General features: G+C 39.5%; 1 protein-coding gene across 5 annotated transcripts in view; it reads right to left on the bottom strand.

Annotated features, from left to right (window-relative positions):
* Positions 1–26,456, bottom strand: part of CTNNA2 (catenin alpha 2) — a 1,149,887-nt gene that overhangs the window by 247,202 nt on the left and 876,229 nt on the right. For all 5 annotated transcript variants that reach the window (XM_007970059.3, XM_007970060.3, XM_073023121.1 and 2 more), the window contains one exon: positions 10,056–10,136. In XM_007970059.3, the coding sequence (XP_007968250.1) occupies positions 10,056–10,136 (81 nt within the window). The remainder of the gene's footprint in view (positions 1–10,055; positions 10,137–26,456) is intronic.

Raw genomic sequence — 26,456 nt, 5'->3', positions numbered from 1 at the left:
TTCATCATGGATTTCTGCATTATTTTTGATTTTTTAAAATGCTGCACACAATATTATTTATCTTGATTACTGAGCTTTCTGGTAGCCCCTAAAATCTTGCACCTGAGACTGTGCCTCACTTGCCTTACCTTTGTCCTGGCCCTGCTCCAGAAAGTACAGATCTTTCCAAGCCCTACATTAAGAAGCAATGAGCAATCAGACCATTCATTTCTAACCTATGCCCAGAGGAGAGGAGCCTTGTGAAATAATAAGAAATATATAAATATATAGAATTATATAAATATATAATTTATAGTATATAAATTATCTAAATATATAATATAGAAATATATAAATTGATCTTGGTTCCTGAACCCCTCGTTCAGACCTCTGCCCTGGTTCCTAAAACCCTTGTATATAAGGGGTACTAGGAGAATCTTTTGTTCTAATATTTGGTCTTTAACTCCAGTAACTGACACAGAACTCTTAAAATATTTATAATTTCCTAGGTAGTAACATTGGAAACAGCTTCTAAAGCCATTGAAATTTCTTGGGTGACAGCATCTTTTATTCTAATGAGGCAATTTTTGATGGACTCCTGGATAGCCTCAGGATCCAGGCTGTTTGCAAGGGAAACCAACCATGTGATTATAACATCAGAACTTTTAGCCCCACCCACCCCGACCTCCAGAGAGGTAAGAGAAGCTGAAGGTTGAGTTAATTGCCAATGGCCAATGACTTCATCAATCATGCCTATGCAATGCATAAAAACTCAAAAGGACAGAGTTTGGAAATCTATTGGTTGCCGAAAAAAATGGAAGTACAGGGAAGGTAGTGCACCCAGAGAGGGCACAGAAGCTCTGAGCCCCTTCCCACATACCTCATCCTATGCATCTCTTCCATTTGGCTGTTCACCTGTATATTCTTTATAATAAATAGGTAAAAGTATGCAGTTTCCCTGAGTTCTGTGGGCCACTCTAGCAAATTAATTGGTCCTGAGGGAGGGTTAATTGGAACCCCCCATTATATAGCTGGTCAGTCAGAAATATAGGTGAGAACTTACAACTTTCAACTGGGATCTGAAGTAGAAGCAGTCTTGTGAAAATGAGCTCTTAGTCTATGGAATCTGAAGTTATCTCCAGGTAGATAGTGTTAGAATTGAATTGAATTATAGGACAGACGGCTGGTGTCAAAGAACTGTTCAGTGAGGTAACATCATACCGCATACATTTTGGTGACTAGAGGTGAAGTATGCTATGGAGAGTGTGTGAGAGTAGGAAAAACACAGCTTTTTTTTTATTTTTTATTTTTTTTATTTTTTTAATCTCTTACAAGCCTCAAACATGGATTTTCTGCCCCTGAAAACAGGTATCGTCTCTGTGAAGTAGAAAAGTCTAACAGAGGCCGAGGAGACTGGAGAAGAGTTGGAAAGGCCTCACAAATCCTCAAATATACTGCCAGAGGGAGTGGGATGATGTCTGAACGTTCCAACTATCGGAAACAAAGACAGTGGAATTCAAACATGGCAGAATATCAGAAATAAGTAAAAAGCTTGTTATGACAGATTTTAAGGTGCCACCAGAGGTACATGAAGTCAGAATCTCCCAAAATGGAGTCAAATATCTTCATTTTAGCTGCCCTTGAGCTAAGTCTTCTCAAGTCAACTGAATAACAGGAAACTACTGGATTAGGGTAGCCTCATTAATCATGGAAATTATCCTCAAAATATAAGTGGACGTTTTACGCTAGCAAATCTAGCCCCTGAGACAATGGAACTAGAGACATGTGAGTTTAGAATGGAGGCAAGTTGATGATTGGGATATTTCCTGGGTGGGGTGGCTACAGACAGGGAATTCTTCACTCTTTCGGCACCTGTGTGGTTCAGGCTTCCTTTATTTTGGGCACTAGGATATTACCTGAAGAAACAAAGACTAGAAAGACATGAGCACTGGCAAAAACAAATAAACAACTTAAACTCACTGCAAAAAGTGTCATAATAGAGATATTTTTAAATGCTCTGGGAGTCTACTGGATAAATCCTGTTTACAGGAATTGGATAAAGTTGTGATGATAAGGTGACATTTAAGCTAAGCCTAGTAGGAAAAGATGTGAGTTTTCTTGGAAGAAAACAAAAAGGGGTGGTGGGAGCATTCCAGGCAGAAGCAACACAAGTGCAAAGGCAGAAGGATCTGGAAACACTGGTTTATTAGACTGCTGGGGCAATCATAACTGGGGTCTAGGAGTTACCAGGAAACTGGGGTCTAGGATACTGGTTATGAGGTTGTGGCCATGGCCATTTTTTTGTGTGTGAGAAGCAGCGCATTAGGGCCAATGCTGGTGGAGAGGAGCAATGAACTCAAAATGCATTTAGGAGGTGGTATCAATTGTACTGAATGGCTGAAGGAGATTTAAGGAATAACAAAAGGAGGAGTTGCATGGGACTGTCACTCTCTTGAAAAGTATATCACAGTGGGAAGCACATAATTGTGTAGAGCCATGGTGGGGTGAAGGTTTGGTTGTACGATAACCTGGAAATTTCATCCAGCTCAAAAAGAGGACAAAGATGAGTCAAGGGTATGTAATGTAAATAGAGAGGTGTTCAAACTAACATCACCTTCTTCACAATTTTCCACCCCAGCAAAAAGCAATGTTGAATACCCTCAGACATCAGCAGTGGCATCCATGGGAATCACGAAGGCACAACATGAGGACATCCTAGAGCAAATGGGCTCCCACCAGGGTTGGTGGTGACAGCAGGCATGGCAGAGCCAGCAGAAAGATGACTCACTTTCTGAATTTCAGATTTGTCCAGCCTCCTCGGGAAATAGGGAGATAAAGAAATAAAGCAGTCCTGATGGAAATTTCCCCTGGGAAAGATGATGCCAGAAGCCATTTCAGGTAAAAAAAGGTAACCTCAGCAAGGAGGGGTCAAATGGAACAGATATATTTGGCTACAAGCTAACTGCAAATATCCACTGAGTACATTCAGTCAGAATCAAGGCGATTAGCTGTTATCATCAACTCTAGAAACACCTCAATTCAGGCCATAATGGTAGATGCACCACACACTCTAAAATTATCTCGTTTTCAGTGACAGTTTTGGATAAGAATCCCAGTCTAAACATAGCCTCCAACAACAAATATGGGCGAACCTCACTTAACCAGCACGGGTGTAGTAAAATGAATGTTCTGGTAAACTGAAAGGGCATTCTATGAAACAATCTTTGTTATTTAAGTCACCATGGTTGAAAATATTCTAAGTTTCCCTGCTTAGGAATTTCATGCTGAAAAATGTGATGGCATTTTTGTTTCATAATCCTACAGTGGATCTTCCAGTCTCAGGATCAGGATTCTTAATGGTATTATTCTCTTTGTTAAAAATAGAAGAAGGTGTTGGGAATTGAACCAAACACAGACATTATCTAGAAGGTGTTTTGGGGCTCAGTTATTGCTATTTACTCCTTCCCTTCCCACTTTTCCTTGATTTCTAGGGCCTAGAGAAATTAGCAGAAAAGAATAAATCAGTAGTTGAAGCTTCCACTTCATTGAGAACTTTCATGTTCATACTTATGTTATAGATCCCTCTGCTCAGTCTAGTGTACCATTTGATGAAACAATGTTGATCACGCTACTAGACTCTTTTGCTTCTTTGTGTGATCTAGACTTGCTAGTGTCAAGCCAATGTGTGAACAATCAACCATATGCTGGCTTATAGAAATAAATTGAACCACTTTGTGAGTTGAATAGTACCTCGACAAGAGAACAGCTAGCCCAAGATGATATTTCAAGAACCGTTTCCAACTGATGAAATAATGTACTTTGGATTTGGCCTAATGACTATTTTCCAGGTGATAAGTAAATTTAGGGTTGTTTTATCAGGATTTTCCTAAGGTAGAGGTAGCTTGAATGTACTACCCATCATCAAGGGATACATCCAAAGGATGACCTTTCGTGGTTGAGGTCAGGAGTTTGAGACCAGCCTGGACAACAGGGTGAAACTCTGTCTCTGCTAAAAATACAAAAAAAAAAAAAAAAAAAAATTATCCAGGCATGGTGGCATGTGCCTGTAATCCCAGCTACTTGGGATGCTGAGGCAAGAGGATCACTTTAGCCCAGGAGGTGGAGGTTGCAGTGAGTTGAGATTGCGCCATTGCGCTCCAGCCTACTACCTACTCTGCTCTGCTCCTCCTGGCATTTCTTATTCTAATTTATGGTGTTTCTGATTCCATTTCTTTCTTTCTTTTTGTTCAGACAGAGTCTTGCTGTGTTACCCAGGCTGGAGTGCAGGGGTGTAATCTCGACTCACTGCAACCTCCGCCTCCTGGGCTCAAGCAATCCTCCTGCCTCAGCCTCCCAGGTAGCTGGGATTACAGGTGCGTGCCACAGTGACGGGCTATTTCTTTTTTTTTTTTTTTTTTTTTGTATTTTTAGTAGAGACGGAGTTTTACCATGTTGGTCAGGCTGGTCTTGAACTCCTGACTTCAAGTGATCCTCCTGTCTCAACCTCCCAAAGTGTTAGGATTAGAAGCATGAGCCACAATGCCTGGCCTCTGATCCCATTTCTATTTAGCTGTCTCTGGGTTCATGTTTCTTGTATTTCAAATCCCATTTGCTGCATGATCATTTTCTGATCTCCATGTTTCCACGGCAGCTTGACAATCTGACCTAGACTCCAAACTCCAGAGATTATTAGCTCTTATATGTAGGGTTTCAGTCTACAGAACACAAACCTTAACACTTGGAGGAACTCAATATTCTGTAATATATTTTGTTGCCATGTAGATAGCCTCATATCCTTATGAAGAAAAACAGATTCAAATCCAGAAATAAATGATTTAAAAATTTTTTTTACAATGAATTTAAAAATAATTGGCCCTATCATAAGCAGATGTGAGAAAAAGAATAGAATGCCTTAACATTCTCTTTTTTCTGCAATTATTCTAGGAAGTCTATAATTCATGTTTTGAGAGGCCAGACACCTAAACATAATTGCACTTTTTCAAAAGAGGATCCAATGAACCATAACAACTGGAGACCCAAGAGATGATATATCACAAACAAGAAACATGTTTTTGACATTTACCATAGTTGTTTTTTTTTCCTTTCTTTTCACAGTGCATTCGTCCCCCCAATTACAAATCCTAGAGTTGTCGAGGTGCTGCTCAAAACCTCGAAGCACCTCTACATATTTATGTGAACCTTCCTTCTTCCCCACATGCACTTCTCAGAGTACAGAGTACACTTCTCAGAGCACTTCTCAGAGTATATGGTTGACCCACATGCATATGCTGATTCTATGAAGAGGCAGGATGTAGCAAAATTTATGAGTACAAGACTCTATAGCCAGATTGCCTGGCTGCAACTTCCACATGTCCACACCCTGTATGGCCATGGGTGCTGTACTAATCTGTTCTCATGCTTCTAATAAAAACATACCTGAGACTGGGTAATTTATAAAGGAAATAGGCTTAATTGAGTCACAATTCCACAAGGTTGGGGAGACCACACAACCATGGAGGAAGGTGGAGGAAGAGCAAAGTCACATCATACATGGTGGCAGGCAAGAGAGCATGTGCAGAGGAACTCTCCTTTATAAAACCATCAGGTCTTGAGAGACTTATTCACTATCACAAGAATGGCATGGGAAAGACCTGCCCCCATGATTCAATTACCTCCTACCTGGTCCCTCCCATGACATGGGAATTATGGGAGCTACAATTCAAAATGAGAATTGGGTGTGGAAACAGCCAAACCATATCAGGTACATTACTTGGCTTAACATCCCATCTGTAAAATAAGCATGGTGACAATCTTTTAGAGCTAGTGTGTGGATTAAATGTGGTCAGTACAGAGAAATAACTTAGAACAGTTCCAGGTACCTTGCAAGGACTTAATACAAGTGGGTTATAAATTAGTTTACATTTTATGGACAGTAATTTTACAAGCTGTCCATGGTAACTGTTCACCTTCAGCCAGAGTTTGTACATAAGGAATTGGGTCAAAAAGGAGACAGCTAAGGAATTTTTTAGTTGTAATTGTTTTTTATTAATCTTAGAAGATTTTCTGTAGTACTACTTGGAGACACAACATTAATGAATCAGCTTTTAAACATTGCATCCAATAACATGTTTTGCTTATTGATTTTTAATGCCTTGTTATATTACTATTCTAAGTACTCACCCTAATGTTAAAGCATTCTATATATAAATTTTTGTTGTTAAAAATATTTTGATTGTAATCATAGAATTGAGACCTTTGTCAGGTTGACACTCACTAAATCTCATTGCTGGAATCATTGTGGTGGCTAGTAAGGGTGAAGGAATAAGAATTAGGCCTGTGATTTGTTTTGGGAGTGAAAGAGTTGCTAAGTTTAGCAACACTGTAATATCATAGATATTATTTATTAGCTTCTCAGAGAGAAATGTTTCGGTGCTGATTTATCAACTTGGAAAAAACAGGGACTAATAAAAATACAAAAATAATATTCAGAATCAACTAGCATCCCTGTAACTATAGGAAAAATTAAGAGATCATACCTAGAATAGTTCACAGGCGGCACAGAGCAAAAGGGAATAGGGGCGCAGCTGGCAGACACTGACTGAGGCTTCTCCAGGGGATGGATGGACCATGTGGGCCACTGGGCACCCAGAAGGGGCATCAGCCAAGAGCTATTGTTTCCACACTGGGCTGATTCCAGAATCACAGCAGTGACAATAGCTCAGACGTGGGGTCTGCTGTGCCCACAGCTCTAAAATGAGAACACAATGCTTAAAGCTGGGAGTTAGCATCCCCTAAATCCATTTTTGATTCTTTTTTTTTTTTTTTTTTTTTTTTTTTTGAGACGGAGTCTCGATCTGTCACCCAGGCTGGAGTACAGTGGCGCCATCTCAGCTCACTGTAAGCTCCGCCTTCCGGGTTCACGCCATTCTCCCGCCTCAGCCTCCCGAGTAGCTGGGACTACAGGCGTCTGCCACAATGCCCAGCTAATTTTTTTGTATTTTTAGTATAGACGGGGTTTCACCGTGTTAGCCAGGATATTCTCGATCTGCTGACCTCGTGATCCACCCATCTCGGCTTCCCAAAGTGCTGGGATTACAGGCGTGAGCCACCACGCCCGGCCCATTTTTCATTCTAAAGAAAATATTCCTTAGGAGGATTCTGCTCTACCACTGCCCCCTGTCATGGGTTTGACTGGTAAGATGGATTCATGTTAATCAGTTTTAAATGATATTTTCACCATTTATAATGCCCCAGTTCCTTGGGATATGTTGCCTCAAGAGAGGAGTTCTACTTACCTGAAAATTCCACTTAAACCAAAACTAATCTTGATTTCTTTAAGTATCTACAAGTCTAATTCCACTTTCTTTCATTAGGAAAGTCCAAAATAATGATCATGATTGACTTGATTTCTTTTCAATTCGGTGGCTAAAACTTTTCAAGGCTCCAGGGTCACCCTTCTGAAAATCACTGCCCAAACTTAGGGCAATAAGGAGGAGGCAGGAGACTGAAAGAGTGGGACGTCATGAATGTCACTGAAAATATTTTTTAATAAACTGAAATCTTTGATTTCACCTTTTTTCCCTATGAGATTTGATCTCTACATGTGTACAGGGAAGTGGACATGATCACTGAGTGTTCTCTTTTAGAATCTGCTCTAGCATACATTTATCTGTAATTAAGAACAGAAAATATGTCAGCAGTATACATTTGTTTGAGCCATTAGCATTCTCTGAGCCACTATTGTGGAGGGGCTATAAGAGACCCAGGTAACACCTTGTTAATCTAATTACTAGTTACCCAAATCTAAGCTTATGACCTACCTGGGCCAAACAAATTAGTCATTGCATGTTCCATCTGCTCAAGTGCTAGGTAGCTTCAATTTAGATCAGAGAAGCTTTTGTGCCACTACAGGTGTACATGGGGAGGCAGAGGAGATGAGAAGAAAGACAAAAATATCTCAACATATGGGTAGGGATGAAACTGACAGATGGGGACCATCATCGTTTTAGAAAGGCAGATTGGAGAAGAGAAAGATGTTTCAACCAAATTCATGGATACGGTGTGAAATTGTGCCATAACTATGGGATCTTAATACCATGAAACAATTTCCTTTTTATCCTTATTCCTCTATATTTTGAAGAAAGGTAAGGAAAAAAAATAAGATACACGGAATAATTTCAGGGAAGGACACACTCCTTCCACTGCCATCTTACAGGAAGCTCTCCAAGGAGCTTATCACCTAAGCATTTAAAATTCCACCATAATTTTTCACCTTCAAATTTTACCACTGTCCTCTGCTAAAAAGAGTCAACCCTTTCCAGGAATTGTAACATGAGAGTGCAAATTACTGTTTCATTCCTTTATAGTAATAATAATAATAATCCTGCTATGAGTAGTCCATGATTGAAAAGAGCTGAGGGGGCTTGTTCTTGAATGTAAAAAATGTAATCACTGCTGAGACCAAGGGATCAGGAAGATGGGAGGACCCGGTTCATGAATTTTACCTGGTTGACAATCTAGCCAAAGGCAAGACCTGGAGATGTCCTCCCACTGCTTTTAAAAATCTGTGATTATCAGTCATTGGGACCTCTGACATAGGAATGAGAATTTCCCTTAGACTCATACAATCTTATACAGCTTTTTTTTTTTTTTTAAAAAAAAAGAGTTTACAGATCTAGTTTGGCTCCTTACTTTTGTAAGACCAAGAGATGAAAGATAACAGTCACACTGCCAGTTTAGTGGCAGAGCTAACACTAAAACCAAGGGCTCTGGTATCTGATTCAGTGTTTTCAACTAACCTCCATTCCAATTCCTGCCACTCATATCATTTCATATTAAATGGTGATATGTAAAGATGGTCTAAGACAGCGAAGAGATAGAGACCTGGCCATATATTCGTTTGCTGTTAGTTACTAATACCTAAAAGGACAATGTTGTATTCTGCCTTATTTGAAGTAAAGTAAAAGGGAATGTTTCCCCAAAAAGGTTTGTTAGCTGGTGAGCTAGAATATTCATATTCCAGAAATAATTGTGATATCCTCTGAAGGACACCAGATCAAGTGTGTCTACACCTTCAGGTGATATCTTGATAAAAGCCAAGAAGCTCCCCAGCAGTCAGAAGTGGTGGGTTCCTCTCATTCAAATCATTTCCAAGTTTCTACTTGGCCATTCTTGCCCAGGCCTCTTGCTAATTTTGTTTGTACTTAACACACTGCAGGAGCAAATGCTGGATGTGGCCATGCTAAACCAATTGTTTCAGCTGTAGAAAATACAGCAGGTGCTGCCATGGCAGTGGTTGGTTTTAGCTGGCTGTCACAATAAACAATTAGTGAATGAGATGGACAAGAAGAGGGAGTTTTATTATAACTCAGTGGGTGGTAGAATCTCTTTCAGAGAAATACTACTACCAAAGAAAGAGGAGTTCATCATGGCCACATATAGTATCAGGCTTCTAAGGCAACATTTACCAGTGTTCATACAACACTTTCAAGGAGAAAAAAGGGCCCTGACTGGAGATTTCTCCCCATTAAAAAAAATAGACCCATCAAACTAATGATGTCATTAGGCATTTTATTCCCTGCTTCCCAAACAACCATCTGATAAGCAAAATTTCTTCTAGATTTATGTTCCCAAGGGAATACACTGGCCAAGAGACCTTAATTAACCCATTAGATTAAGAGTTGTATTTCTCATTAACCAGTAGCATTCTGGTTTATCACTAAATTCCCGGGAGTTTGATAAGTAAGAACCAGCAAAGATCAGACACAGGGTCTTGGCCTGGATTTGGAAAACTAAAGACCAGATGTAGAAGTAGTGAACTCATCCAGTCTCCACCGGGACAGACTGGATCTGGGCAGTGAGAAGCCACCTGCTCAGTAACTGTTTCCTTGCTTGCAACAGGCTCATCTCTGTCCAGCAATCTCTACCTTGCCGATAAAATGGGATCTTTTTGTATATGTAGATGTTATAAAAAATAACAACCTCATCATCATCTCCAAGAAGACACCCTGGAAAAGGATATTGTTGGAAACCACTATTAAATATCATGAACTTAAAGTAAAAATAAAAAAGAGTACCTGTCTCCTTAGATCTCTTGTTTTCTTAGTCATCTTATCAATCGCAATGTTGAGAGGATCTCCTTTTTCTTTCCTTCCAGTCTATTAAGAAAAGAGAAATAATTTCTGGTTTAGCATATTCAATGTTAGAGATACTAAAAGTAAAAAAAAAAAATCAGGAAAACATGAGATGTTAAATTCAAACAATTTTTAAAAAGATTATTTTTAATATATAACTATAACATGATTTGGTCTCTAAAGTTGATTTTTCCTGAAATAATAATTAAAATCAATAAAAACCAATACATTGTCAGGATGGTTACACATATGTCCATATTCAGCTCCACACAAATCTGTGTTTTCATCGCTCCTCCAGATGCTTAGCAGTTAAGTAAATAAAACAAGGATGTTTTGGTTTTGCCTTCAAATACAAATGCTTTGTGTGTCTATATTGTGTAGGCACATTTCTGAATAGAAGATAATTGAGATAATAAAAACTAAATCGAAAAGGATTTTAAGTAAATCACCAGAATTCAGAATTTTATACCAATATTTTTTAAGCCATACTGCAACTTCTGTATCAAATTCAAAAGAGATGCTTTACTAGAAAATACAGTATTGCTAATCTCTGCTCTGTCATGTAGTGAAATGCTAAAAATGATAATAAGCAACCCACAGCTTGAGGTCATGAGGAAAATTTCCCTTATGACTATAACAGGCAGAGGTAGAGAAAAAAAAAAGTGTTCTTTAATAAATTATTCACTTGGAAGTTTCACTAGTTTCCTATTTCTTTGCTCTTTCTCCTTTTATTTTGGTGGGTATAGAAAAACAATTAAAACTGAACAAAAAAGAATTCCCATTGTCTTTTTAAAAGAGCAACAAGATTCCCATGGATGAAAAGCTCTATAGACTTTATGGATGACAATTATCTTCCCCTTAAAAGATAAATGTTTTCAAAAACCTTGTCAAATCAATTAAATTATCTAAATTTTAGTCAAATGCTACAGATTGATTTATTTATTATGCTAGTGGCAAGTCAATTCTTGTGGCCTACTCAGTCTCTGTAAAATCATATAGGTCTCTGTAGTAATTTGCTGATATGAGGAAAATGAGATCCCAGATCTTAAGTTGTGCCTAATAGGATAACATGAATTGGCAATGCATAAGAATTACCATCCAACAGGTTTCTAAATGTTCTGTTTCCATGACAAAATCCGGGACACATAAAGCTGATACATACATACCAGCTCTCCATAGCTGGGTTTAAAGTAGTCACTCTTCTCTGCCACTTGCTTAATTAATTATTTTTTCTGAACAAATGTCTGATACACAGTCCTATAGGGTTTTCATTAAAAAGCCCAAACCAAGACATATGTGCATATATTTTTAGTCTTCTAAAATCTTACAATTTCCCATCATCCTTTCCCACTCCCTAAACTCATACACTCACTTTCAGATGTAGACACTAAGGTTTGTAAGTAGAAAGAGCTTAAAATACAGTGGCTAACATTTTACAACTTTGAAATATCAGCCTGCAAATAGCTCCAAGAAAACAAAAGTATATGGAGGAGAATAACGTGCTGCTCTATCTTTCAAGGGAATGTGGTTGTGCAGTGAGTGTAATTTCAATGCTCTGCCGCTCCAAGTTCAGATCTGCCACAAATTCAACAGTCAAAGGCTATTCCTTTTCTGTTTGGTTCTCTCCTTGCAAATAGGTTGTCGGCCATCAAAATACAGGGCACCTTTGTGGAGCTTTGGACCATGATCATTCTGAAAATCATAATTTCCTATGGCCTTTTCATTTATTAGAATAAGAAAAACTTACTTTTGAAAATTAAGTTATGAGTTTAGTTTAAAATGTGGTTACAACAGACGGAGGGTCGATTACTAAACTTTTCAAAGTAAAAAGAAAAAAATGGAGCCACTTTAGATACACAAAATAATTACTGAGTGCATGTAAATGGCAGACTCTGGGCTTATTCCATCCTGCCAGTGCCATATCTATGTAACCATTTTTCAGATAAGAAGAATGAGGATCAAATGGGCCTGGGACTGGTGTGAAGACAGTGAAGAGGGAGAGAGGGAGTATAATTTAGATGTAAAATTTAAGTTGGCACCAAGGAACTCAGTCATCAAGACAAATAATATTTTAATGTAATATATACTTTTTTTTTTTTTTTTTTTTTTTTTTTTTAGACAGAGTCTTGCTCTGTCACCCAGGCTGGAGTGCAGTGGCGCAATCTCAGCTCACTGCAACCTCTGCTTCCCAGGTTCAAGCAATTCTCCTGCCTCAGCTTCCCGAGTAGCTGGGATTACAGGCACATGCCACCATGTCTGGCTAATTTTTTTGTATTTTTAGTAGAAATGGGGTTTCACCATATTGACCAGGCTGGTCTCAAACTCCCGACCTTGTGATCCACCTGCCTCAGCCTCCCTAAGTGCTGGGATTACAGGCATGAGCCACCACGCCTGACCTAATGTAATATTTTTAAAATCAAAACTAATGCAAAGAAATCCATGTTGAAAATAAAATATCAAAAATTGAAATAAAGACAGAATCCAATAGGGCTAGGATTAGGGTAGGGCAAACAAGGTGAGTCGTGCAAATGCAGCATCAGATGACATTTTAAACTTTTAAACTTAAAAAAAAAATGGGGGGATATATTTATTCTTCAAAAATTATTGTTTACCTAAAATTCACATTAACTGGGCATCCTGTCTTTTTATATGCTAAATCTGACAATCCTACCCCCAGGGAAAACAGCCATGTTCAAGATTGTAATTGCAGTTGTTACAGACACATATGGGAGGCTTGGTTGCCCCATTCTGTGAGCAGAAGGGCAACATGTGGGATCTGTATCCCTTCTGGCATCAATATCCTGGAACTGTAAAACACATATCCCTTAGATGTGAGGCATCCTGTTGGTCACTGTGGGGAACACATGAAAAGTGATAGCCACGATTTTCACCATCAAAAAGCTCCTGATACAGGGGAATAGACCAGTACACAAGACTAACAATACCAAAAACTTTGCAGAGATATTAGCATGCTCAACGACTGAGTTGCTCAGAAGAGGGAGAAGATGTTGCATTTGGGAAGTCAAGAAATCTCACAGAGGAAAAGAAAATTTGCTCGAACTTAAGCCCTGTGTAAGATTAGAATAGCAAAGAGAGAGGCACTTTGACTGGCAAAAAGAAAGTCATGTAGGCAAGAAGGCAAGATGGTTCTGGGAAGGCAATGAGTGAAACAAGCCAGCTTTTTCTCCATGATGTGAAGAGATCAGTTTGATTAGTTACAGAGACAAATTATTTTTATAAGAGCTTTTTTATAGTGTGATTACTATTAACTTTATTTTGATCTACAAGCCCAGACAATCTCTGGTAACGTTAGTCATTGCATTTCACTTTTGTCCGGATGCTGTTTGTATAATATTTGTGATCCTGAATTTCTCCAGCCTGAAAGTCCTTGGCTGAAAACAATTCAGAAATGCAGTTGACTTGGATGCCATATTTGTTGTCACTGTACATGAAGGCTGGGGAATGTTAAAACAAGGACTAGGATTTAGGAATTTTGGGCCACTGGATGGGATAGTCAATTCACTGGCCCTTTCTTAGCTCCAATTTTAAAAAATGAGGTATTTGTGCAGGAATAACAATAGTAGCTCAGCTTTGCACAGCAAATGGGGACTTGGAAGCCATTATGTCCTACTTTCCTCAGCTCTGTATGTCTAAATGTGGCCATAATTTTAAATTCATCAGTTTAAACTGGACAGGAAGCCAGCTACTGAGAGTGAGACAGAGAGAGGAAAGGAGGGAGAGAAAGAGAGACAGAGACACAGAGACAGAGAGGGAGGAAGAGGAGAGGAGAAAGGGAGAGAGCAATGGGGGATAGTGAGGAGGGAGGAAGAGAGAAGCAGAGACTTGCCTCCTAGTGTCAGCTCCCTATTAGTAGCCTCCATGATCCTGGACGAACCATTTACCCCATTTTTTAAAAAAAGTCTGAGTTTTGTCATAAGCACAATAGATAGCATAATATATGCTCTGTCTTCTTCACAAGGTTAGCAGGACAATCAATCACAATGTTACGGTGCTAGAAACAATAAAAGACATTAAGACTATTCAGGGTAATTAGGAAAGTATTTTTGCTGTGGAAAAGAAATGAAAGAATTGATTTAGAAAGTACATAGAAACTATTTTTGGATCACCTGTCCTTCTGCTTTCTCCATCCAGGCAGATAATGTACAAAATCCTTGCCAAAAACTGGTATCCCTAAAGAAAAAGTTCTCTCCCTTTAAAGAAGGAATATTTGGGGCAGTTCATTTTAAATACACAGCTAGTCTGAGATATTTCTAAGAGGTGAAATGAGGGGCAGAATCTCCAGTTCAGTCTTTTACATAGCAGGTCCTGGGACATATTTTGTCTCCTAACTAAGGATTTGATCATCACGAGCACATCCTGGTTCCCTAGGAGTCTACCAGAAGCCTCACCTAGCTCTCCATCCCTGACCCTCCAGGCTCTACACATTAAAAATACTTTAACAAACGGAAGTGAAAGCAGATCTAAGTATTGACATCATCACCTAATAATAAAAGCAAAATGTGTGGTGTTAAGTCAGTCATCCAATTATTCCCTGTTTTTGCTGAACAGAAGGAAACAAAAGCCACTTTGTTGTAACCACTCTCTGCCAGTAACCACCTAAGTGACCTGGCAACATCTCTAGACTCCAAACTTATCATCTGTAGAATGAAAGGGCCAGAGATGAATTATGGGATTGTGAAATATGAGAAGCAGAAAAACCATCAAGCACCTGTAACTATAGTTCCCTGTTACGGGGAAACAACAGTAACACTGCAGAAAGGGCCGGGGATTGACAGGCAGTTGAAGTTTTTCTCAGCTCTAAAACATGGCTAAGTGCTTGCTTTATATAATTATTAGGAGCATAAAAAGACATAGGCCGTGTAACGGGTTTAGCCAATATCTAACCAGCAGAGTTAACTCAGTTAATGTTAGCTGTCTTTCCTTGCCCGCCCCTTCATTCCCCTCAAAGATAAGGAGAGCAAGGTCTAGAGATATGAAGTGACTGATTATGATCACTTGGCTCATTAGTATCTGACCAGCACCTCTAGACTCCCAGCCAGGGCTTTTTCCATTCCATATCTAAACAGTCTCCCTTCTCTAAAATTTCAGGATTCTGTGATTTTAGAGTTTCACATGTTTCTCTTCAAAGGCTACCAGTAAAATCTCACTTTGAGGTGTATTTCCTCTGCCGCTTTTTGTCCACAGATCTTATATGCCTTTTTTGGAACCTGCTCCTCACTTTTCTTCTTTACCTTTACCTGCAGAGAATGAGTGTGCAATAGACATAGCCATTTAATAAATATCGTTATTAAACAAAGAAGCCAGGTGGGAGTACTCTCCACATTGCTGTGGGCACCTTCCCTAGTTGCCATCTGTTGTGCTAGAGAGATGCATGTTTATTAAATTTTATTTGTTTTAGTCTTTGAGAACTATTTTACAAAACACATCTGGGGTAGATCCATGGCTTGAATTGATGAGAGTGAAGGGAATAAATTTCCTGACTTGGATTTTTAATAGGAGATCCTTTATTCTCCCATCCTCTGTTTTTAAATTCAAGTCCAGTTTGCTAAAGTATCAGATATTATCTTGAAGACCTTTATATTTCCAGTTTGTCCTTAAACAGAAGGATTAAGCCATTAACAGAAATTTCTGTTTTTACAATTAATCTTTAGAAAAAGAATGATATTTTATTTCAACAATTTCTTTTTAATAACACTGCTCTTTGCCCCTTTGCAAAAATAAAGGCCCCTCTTTTGGCCCACTTTGGACAAGGATCCCCACCCCACTCTCTCCCTATATGAATACCCATCACCCCTCCTGAAATTCTGAAGATGTTTGTAATGGATTTATGTCAACATGCTGAATAATACACAACTGATACTGACTCCCTAACTTATAAAACAAAAAGAAACAAAAATTATTAATTTATAAATCTCTGAATAGGAGTATTTCTTTTTTTTTTTCTTTTGAGACGGAGTCTTGCTCTATTGCCCAGGCTGAAGTGCAGTGGTGCAATCTCTGCTCTGTGCAAGTTCCGCCTCCTGGGTTCACGCCATTCTCCTGCCTCAGCCTCCCGAGTAGCTGGGACTACAGGCACCCACCACCACGTCCGGCTAAGTTTTTTGTATTTTTAGTAGAGACGGGGTTTCACCATGTTAGCCAAGATGGTCTCGATCTCCTGACCTCGTGATCCACCCGCCTCGGCCTCCCAGAAAATGAGTATTTCTTTAAAGACTGTTCCCGTCCCAGCCCCTCATCCTATTATAAACACATAATCCAGTTCTGGGAGGTCTCTCATGGAAGCCCTGGGAATATAAATTGACCATCTTGGTGCTTCCACTGGATCCATGGGTGCACATCAACCATGTTTCAGGGTACTATATTAATATGTGGGACATGGTTGTAAGAAGGTAGATATTTATCACTTCCTTCCTTTCCCTTGAAGGGACCTGCAGACATGACTGAATGTATAAGAGGAATCTTCAAAATATTGTGTAGATGTGACTCTAATATATTGGATGTTTCAGGAGCTAATCAAATACCCAGTCTTCAAATTGTTGTCATTTGAAAGAAATGGAAGTCAAAATCATCAGAATGTCAGAAAGCAATAATATGCCATGCACTCTATCTCCAACATATTTTGCTGTCATTTAAACCTATGATTTAGACAACAGGAGGGAGAAAAAAAATTATCTATTGATCCAACAGTCACACTATCATTTTTGGAGGGTTGCCCACCTACCCTCAAACCCTGGATATAGAAATCATATCCCTATTACAAATAGCACCATTATTTATAGAACCTTGAACATTTCATAATATCTTTATATTATGTATAAATCATAGTTGGAGCATGTGGACCTTTCTAAATATACCTTTTCACTAGCTAAGGACATTTCTCTTGGAAAAGAAACAGGCAGTATCTCTTTAGAATGGATGAAAGTTGAACAGTGGCCACAAAGCAAATCTATAATCAAGATACTCTGACCACATCACAACCCAGCTTTCTTGGTCTCTGAGGTGGTGGAGGGGATGGGAAGGAGGTAAAGGTGGAAAGGGAAACACTGATGTATCTCTGACTCTTCTCTGCTAGACTGCGTCCATTTTCAAGGAAATAATCATCAATATATAATGTAAGAATATGGTAATATTGGTGAGACTACCAGGCCCTGCCCAATAGTAGAGCAATATCAGGATATGTCTCGGACAATGTGCAAAGCAGGACTGGCTCAGAGAGATCAACCCCTGTTCTTATCCCACCATCAACCCATCCACGCTATTTCAGTAGCAGCCCCCCTAACTCCCAACTAAGACTCTGTGGACAGGGAGCAAACTGATAATATCATCCAAACCACTGAGAATCAGCAGTAGAATCATAGGTTGTAGGTAGAATTATTAGGAAGGAGACATATTTTTCCACTGAGATTGATAAACTGGTAGTAGACAAACCTTGAACTACTTAGGGAGTCTCCAAAAATAGACCCCACAAAAAGAAAAGCATAGCTGAAAGAAGGAGGGGGAGAAAGAGGGGCAGAGGAAGACAGAGAAAGACAGAGACAGGAGGCAGAGATTGTGCGAGAAACTGTGGCAAGAAAGGGATGAGGAATTGGAGAAAAAGAAATTTAAGGGAAGAAGAAGGAGGAGAAGAAAAGAGAAGTCAGCTTTTGGAGTAAAATCAAAATGGTTCATATTTTCCATTATGTGCTCTTTTATTAATAACTCATTTGAGCTGCTATAACAAAAGTATCATAGACTGGATGGCTTATGACAACAGGAATATATTTCTCACATTTCTAGAGACTGAGAAGTCCTAGATTAAAGCACTGGCAGATCTCTGTGTCTGGTGAGGGCCCACTTCTTAGTCCATGAAGGCTGTCTTCTTTTTGTGTGTTCACATGGCCAAAGGGGCAAGGGAGTCCTCTGGGGTCTCTTTTATAAGGGCACTAATCCCATTCGGGAGATCTCCACCCTCATGACATAATCACTTATCAAAGGCCTCCACTAATCCCATTTGGGAGACCTCCACTTTCATGACATAATCACTTATCAAAGTCCTCCACCTCCAAATACCATCACATTGGAGGTTTCAACATTTGAATTTTGAGGGGACACAAACATTCAGTATATAAAACACAGTAACCTACAAAATAATTGTTTTGTTTGTCATTATATCCTTAGAGCCTGGAGGTGTACTTGGAATGTAACAGGTTTTCAGTACATTTTTCTAAGTCAATGAATGAGACACTTGGCCTCCTGAATCTAGTTGCACCTAAAGCCATAAGTTTCTATCCATGGGTTACCTGGTGCCATGAGTTAATAAATGCCTCCATGTTTATTCATATGGCATTTCTGTCACTTACAAAGAAAAGGGTCTTATTAAACCAGGGATCTTAAAATACTAAGTCACAATAACTGGAAAGCAGAGTGGTGGGGATCAGGGCAGACCTCAGGCAAGGTCTGGAGCACTGTCTGGGGAGTTCATGTCTTGGCAGGGCACCTAGGTTCATTCACAGGGTTTTCCCCAGCACTAATCACTGACCCAGCTCTAAATCTTAATATCATATTTCTCCCCCAAATCCAGTTAGTCACTAACCTTGAGAAACTGCCCGTCAAAAAGTCTATAAGGATTCATACTGTTCCTCAAATCTCTCTTTCCACGACACCCACCCACTGCAGTGGATATCTCGAATGCCACAGCATCCTTTGTTGATTGCATTCCCTCATCATCCTCATTATGGCCTGCTAAGAACAAGCTTTAATTTCCTCAGCTCAGTATTCAATTCTTATTTAGATTTTACTGAAGTCCTATTTCCTTTTTTTTTTTTTTTTTAAATCTTTTTGTTATTCTTTTAACTTTTAGGTTTGGGGATACCATGTGCCAGGTTTCTTATATAGGTAAACTCATGTCACAAGGATTTTGCGTGATACACTTTGTGTCACACACATTATGTGTCACACCAAATTCTTCATGCAGGTAGTGTGCCAAACAGCACAGATATTTTGTGACATGAGTTTACCTACATAAGAATTATTTTGTCACTAGGTACTAAGCATAGTACCTGATAGATATTTTTTCAGATCCACTCCTTCTTCCCACCCTCCACTCTTAAGTAGACCCCAGCGTCTGTTGTTCCCCTCTTTGTGTCCATGTGTTCTTGTTATTTAGCTCCTATCTGTAAGTAAGAACATGTGGTATGTGGTTGTCTGTTCCTGCATTCCTTTGGTTAGGATAATGGTCTCCAGCTCCATCCACATTGCTGCAAAGAACATGATCTTGTTCTTTTTTGTGGCTGAATAGTGTTTCATGGTATATGTGACACATTTTCTTTATCCAGTCTACCATTGATGATCATTTAGGTTGAGTCCATGTCTTTGCTATTGTGAATAGTGCTGCAATAAACAAATTTGTAAATATGTCTTTATGGTAGAATGATTTATATTCCTTTGGGTATATACCCAAGTAATGGAATTGCTGGGCTGAATGGCAATTCTGTTTTTCCTTGGGCCTGTATGTTAGGGCTGCAGAATACGGTCTCCCTCTCATAATGGTCCAATCCTAATCTATTTGTATTTTCCCAACAACTCACAAATATCCTGCTTCTTTATGGGCTCATATTGGTATCTGACTGGAAGGGGCTTTTCCCCTTCTAACTCACAATTCACCTAGCAAAGTTGTACCCATTCTTCAAAGAAAAGCTAAAAATATCCCACCTCTGACCACATCTTTCATGTAGGTAGTGTGCCAAACAGTGCATATATTTACAGTATACTAACTACCTGGTGTTACTTAATAAGTTTTTCTGTGGCTGCAAAATACAACCCAAGCTTTTTGTGGGTAGAACATGCCTGGTTTTCTCACAAAGAACTCAGGATGAAACTCTTAAGACATGGTTAGGAAATGCTTGTTTATTGATAGAAAGATGGATGGTCCAAGTAGGCACCTAGGGATAGGCAGCAGGTATGAAAGGGATAGATGATTTGGAAAATATAGAGTCCTAAAAATAAATTTCACCCACGTCGCAATTTGCTGATCAAAGCCATAGGTAGTAGTTGGCACCTGTGTAAGGTTACAATTCTTGTTCCTTGATTTATTTTATCAACACAGGTGTAGTCCTCAGTGATTACTTGCCAGACAACCCTGCATAAAAGACATTTTTCATAGTTCCAACTCCCTGATCTTGGGTGATTGCTAAAAGCTGGGGTTAATTAGCCACATATCCCTTCTAAGCCTGAAAGAGACCATGAACTGAGCAAACTGCTAAAAAAGATGCCATTTCATCTTTACAGTTGAGATAAAAGTAGTCAAGGCAAAGTGCAAATTTCCATTGATTTTATACACACATACACACACACACACCCCCAAATGGAATAAATAATTTAAATTTCAAGGAAATTTAAAGTTCCATTTCATTTTTAAGTGTGTATTCCCCAAACCACTCAGCTACAGTTAAAGCTTTCAACACCTAAAGAATCCCTAGAGTCTGGCATTTTCTGCCATCTCGAAAAGAGGTAAATAACTGGGTCCACATTGCTGAGAATTCACAGAAATCAGAAAACATTCAGGCAGAGGGTTACCTTAATTTATGGAAAGTATGTCTATGTGGGGACCCACAGCCTTGGCCTCCCTGTGCCTCATTTATCATTCTATCAAGAGCCAGCTCATGTTTTAATTTCTCCATCACCCCTTCCCTGCCCTCCCAGTTCACAGAAACCCAGCCTCTTCTGTGTGCCTATAGCCATCTCTGCCATTTATTTGGTTCTTTATGAACAATTCTCACCAAGGAAACAGTTCTATATTGTGCAAGCCTCTTGCATTGTTAATTGATTTTCCGATGTCACACGGTATACAAATAATATAAGCTGCATCATTACTATCCTGTAGCATTCAGAAACTTGTCATGAGCATATCTATTGTTATCCAACTAAAGGCACAGCTGCCCAAGGATGGGAAATTGTCAGACCATTACATTTTGTTGAAACTCTGAAGTTTCTGGCACAGTACCTTATACAGAATAGGTGCTAAGTAAATTAGAAATATGTATAGATATGTACATATAAATACGTATTGGCTATGAATGGAGTAGTTAGTATTCTAGCTGCTGGCTTAATTAAATGATACCAATCTTTGGAGACAAGGCTAGTTGCAGAGGTGGAATTGGTGTCTCACTGTGTCTTCACCAATGGTAGAGTCATATTGTTGCCTACTCTCATCCCCTTTCTACACTTTATACACTCATTCCCTTTCTTCCCTGCTCAAATACCTTCCCTATGCAGGAAAAAGATGGAAATTTCTGGGAGCCAAAACCTTTGATTGTATGCGTAGGATTAAGATGTATACACCCTTGGAAGAAGTACAAAGAGTAAATGGCTTTTACCAAAGTAGTGAATGGTAGGAGTAGATAAATTTGAAAAGAGTAGGAACTGAAAGAGAATAGATTTGATAAAAAGGTGCTTCTAAGAGATGAGAACTCTTAATGGAACAAGGAGGCAAGATGTACTTGAGAACACCTGGGACCTTTCCCGTTGCCAGCCCCACAGCAAAGGAAAGTGAGGAAGATATGTGGGTGACAGTGGGTAGAAGAACTACAAGGTTTGGGAGCACCAAGGACTCTTTGCCTCCTAGGGGATCCCAAAAGTATCTCCATTCTAGTGCCAGAGCCAGGGCTGTTTTGCCTGCCCAAATTAACTCTGACCTCTCTTCATCTTTGCCAAAGCCCATGAGAATGACCTCTTCCCGTCCTCTCTGGCAGCACCACCTTTCAATCCCTATTTTGGTGTTTTCTCCCTCTCATGTCCCCCTCCAAAATGCCAGCACTGTCTTCAAAGCAAGCACACAGGTCCCAAGCACTTTAATTCTTAACGTTATGAGGGAACTTGCATAGAATAATGTCTTCTTTTTAATTATACGGACAGTTAAAACACTCAGAGAAATATTTTAACTATTTACACACTAACAAGCCCCAATCTAGAGCTGCTAACCTTATTGTTAGCCCACTTATGTTGTCTTTTGCTTTCTTTGGGCGATACTTATCAAGCTCTGTGCTCTTCCTCGACTTCCCAAACTGATGTCCAAGCTGGGGGAAGGCCAGGCTGCTCCCAACCCCAGCACCAATGCCCAGGAGACTACCACTTCCTGAACATGAAGGTGCAAGTCACTGGCACTCCTCGGGCTTAGGTGAATCAGGGACCTTACTGAGCATGCTCGGAATCTGTCATACTAGTACTATCTCTTGGGGCATTCCCTCACACTTGGAACCAATGAAAACTTTATGAGGCAAAATGGAATTTTTGTAGCATGACAGTTAAAAACTAAACTATGTAGAAAGCAGGCCGAAACCCTGGAACACATGTCTCACATCGTCCCAAATATTCCTCACTATGTGGCTCCCATAAACACCATCTGCTGTGTTAATTTGTAAAGAATTACAAGGTTCTTAAAATTACACTTTGCTCTCTGTAGCGTACACTGTGTCTATGAAGGGGGAGACTTGAGAATGCATATTATATTCAGTCAGACACTGAGATCTTCCTTCCTATGCTGGGATCTAACTGAAAGTTTGCCAGGTCTGCATGGAATTTTAAGAAGTGCATTGTATTCTCTGCAGACCAGCTGTAGGGAAAGAAAACACAAAAACAAAAAAATATACACAACAAAACCTTTGCCTAGGTTATAATCCTAGAAGCTTATACATTTTCAGATTGTGCATATATCTCACACTTCACTGGATCCTTATGACAACACAAAGTCTTCAGTTGTAAGTGAAAGAGGCTGAACATTCAAAATTAGGAGAACTTCTTGGGAGAGACTTAATTCTCCACTGCTGGCTCCTGACATCTAAGGCCTCCTCAGAGCCCTTGGGGAAAGCTAAGAGTTTCTCAGTTGTTCCTTCCCGTCTGCTTAGAAATCCAGAAGAGAAACATCTCTTCCCATAAGTACATCTCTAACAAAGCAAGACTGGTGAATGACTGCTAATGAAAACTTTCACATAACTTAAGTCCTCAGGGTGCTGCTGGTTAAACAGTGGTAAATGGTGCCTAAAAAAAAAAAATGAGAAAATAAATAGGAGAGTCTTAGACTCAATAGTCCATAGGCTTAAAGCTGTTAATAAGAGATAGTTATAACAAATGCAGATTCCTGGTCCCTTTCCCAAAATACTCTGTTTCAGTATCTCTAGGGTAGGGCATGGAAACTTTCCATTTTAATAAACATTTTAAAATTATAGATACATTCTTCAAACAGGAGGATAGTTCAATGGGTTCCAAACCAACTAATCATTTGATTAATCAATCTCTCCAATTGTGGCCTAGGAATCTGTGTTTTCATATTTCCTTCAAAATTGCATTGTTTAATCTAATTTGGGAACTTATTTTTGTAACCATTTATGGGAAATACATCTGAAATAGAACCAAAATCCACAATTAAGGCAATTCTGCTTGATTCCCAGTGAATTAGTCACTATATTAAAAAACAACAACAACAACAACAACGAGATTCATAATCAAACCACTTAATTGGAAGAGAAAAGCCATACTTTCTGAGAAACTAAAACAATACAGACTAGGCATACCCTGTAACAACATTTCAAAAAGTCCCTTCACAAAGAAAGAAAAAGCTATACCAGCTTCCCAAATTCTTTGCCTGTTATTGTCATATCTACCTGTAGACATCAAATAAGGTTAGCTGAGACGGTGGACAAAGAGATAAAAGCGACTGCTGATCTTACTAAGGCATAAAGAGCTTAAGAAACTTTTGCAAGTTTACAAAAATAAAACAAAAAGCCAGGATGCTGATACAGGAAATATTTCAGAGCTTCTGCTGGTAAACTTGTCTACACTATGCTGATTTCCTAATATTTTAAGAAAATTCACTTCCAAGTTCCTCTTTCTATGGTCCCAACCTTTCTGCTCCCTTTTAATTATGCCCCAGCCCTCAATAAGAATTTCTCTGAGCACCCCATAATAATCTCCTACATCCCACTTCTACCCTCTTCCCCATCCTGAAGCATCCTCTACAGCCAAGATAAAACCCTGCCTCTTCCTGACCCCAGAGCCTACATAGAACTCCCTTCCCGATCAGTCCTTTCTGATGTCAGGCAGTGGCATCTCCCTCAGACAAAGCCCTGAATAGCCTTCTTGGGAAAAGCTGGCACAGAGTGGTCTCACCCCACATCCCTCGTAGTCAGATACCTGGCTGTAGCTATTCCCTGTCTTCCAAGCCCTGATGAAAAAGGCAGGAATAGGGCTAAAGGTGAGTGCTTGAAGTTTCTCTGTTCACTCAGAATAAGCTGAGGGGAATGAACTATTGTTGCTTCTAATTATGTCATCGGCCCTATAGAAACTGGATTTTTAACACTGATTATAAGAAACTATTGGAGCAGGTCAACAATAACTCCTACACTGTTGATGATACATTGGTTGACAATAACTCCTAAACTGTTGATGATACATTGGTTAATTGTATATACAACACAGCAGAGTAAAATAAAAATGTTGTGATCATGTTTTGCATTTGAATATGTGTGCATATGAATGAATGAGTGTGTGTGTGTGTACTGCAACTTCATGTGACATTATTCCTTCTCCATTATTTATTATTATTATTTTATTATTATTATTATTATTTCAGACAGAGTTTTGCTCTTGTCACCCAGGCTGGAGTGCAGTGTCACGATCTCGGCTCACTGCAACCTCCGCCTCCCAGGTTCAAGTGATTCTCTTGCCTCAGCCTCCCCAGTAGCTGGGATTACAGGTGTACCACCATGCCTGGCTAATTTTTTGTAGGTTTAGTATAGAGACAGGGTTTTGCCATGTTGGCCAAGCTGGTCTCAAACTCCTGACCTCTTGATCCACCTGCCTTGGCCTCCCAAAGTGCTGGGATTACAGGCATGAGCCACCCATGCCTGGCCCCCTTCTCTGTTATTTGTAAGCAGGTACTCTCCCAGTAGATAAGAGTTTAAACTCTTATCATCTCCACATGAGACCACATCTCCCAGTGTCAGACACAATGCCCCCAAAATGAGTTTCCCTTGCACTCAATAAAGTCTTGTAGTGACATTAGACCTGGGAGTCAAAGAATGTTAAGGCCAAGTTTCCTTTGGCCATAGTGAGAGATGGGACCATAGATGACTGCGGAAGATAAATTCCAAAATCTTAGTTCTGCCAGAATCTCATACCAACCTGCTTATTTGCATCCAGAGCTACCTATCTGGACATGCATTGCCATGGAAAGCCATAGTGCTAGCTCCAAGGTTCATCTTAGTCTCCTAGAAGACTTACGACACTAAGACTTAGGGTGGGGAAAGATGGATGCTTTGATAAATGAATCAATATTTTCTCATTTTATCTTCTTATGTAAAATCACAATGCAAATGTAATTTCCAGTCTTCCCACCTCCTCAACCTTTATGCTCTTCCACATGCCTTTCCTTCCCTCCAAGAGCTTTTGAAGTAGACACAGACTTAGGTTACATCTCAGCTGCTCAGCTGTGTGAGGCTGGGCAGTTTTCCTAAACTCACTGAATCTCAGTTCTCATCTGCAGAATAGTGAAAATAATGCCTAACCCAAGATTATGGTAAAAATAAGATAATGCATACAACATGTCTATCTCTGAGTCTAGCATGAAAATGGTATCCAATAAGCAAATTCCTTACCCTGATCTTTTCCTCTTGTGATAGTAAGCTTCCTAAGGAGAGGCACAGTGCCAAGAATCTGAACTATGGATAAATGGAAGACAGATGGATCGAATGTCTAGGGATAATATATTGTTTTATAGGCTGGATCTGGATTTACCAAGACTTGTCATTTGGAAATCTTTGAGCATCTGAGTAATATTTAACACTTGTGAAATTTTCACCAAGTTAAAATCCATTTATGACATAATTCATATATGAGGCAAATGAAAAAGGAGAACCAGATATTGACCCTGATATTTCACTTATATCATCCAGTCATGAGGAATTCAAGCTCTGACAACCATGGTAGCTTCCACTAGGGAAAGATGGGGAGCAAATGCTGGGGACTGATTCCTCCTTTTCAGTCTTCTGCATGGGTAATGAAATCAGTAATGAACACACCTCACTGATGATTTTAATCAAACTGAGCACCTGTAACTGCCAGAAACAGGGAGATCCCCCAAGCATCAAGAGTGGATTCTATTTCAGTCACCCTCACTTGGCATATCAAGGAAGGGATGGCCTTGCAGAAATTAGAAAGCCAGATGCAGCAGGTTTTCCATGTCTGCCCCACACTGATGGGGAGTCCTCAAAGGGAATTGCTAATCACTTATACACACCTCAGAAGGTAGCCTCCAGAGCTGGGTCTGAACAGCAAGAAAAACATTCTTTT

This window comes from Chlorocebus sabaeus, chromosome 14 (assembly GCF_047675955.1).
Source record: "Chlorocebus sabaeus isolate Y175 chromosome 14, mChlSab1.0.hap1, whole genome shotgun sequence".
Taxonomy (NCBI): Eukaryota; Metazoa; Chordata; class Mammalia; order Primates; family Cercopithecidae; genus Chlorocebus; species Chlorocebus sabaeus.
The sequence above is the reverse complement of the archived record's forward strand: the minus strand, read 5'-3'. Positions and strand labels throughout refer to the sequence as shown.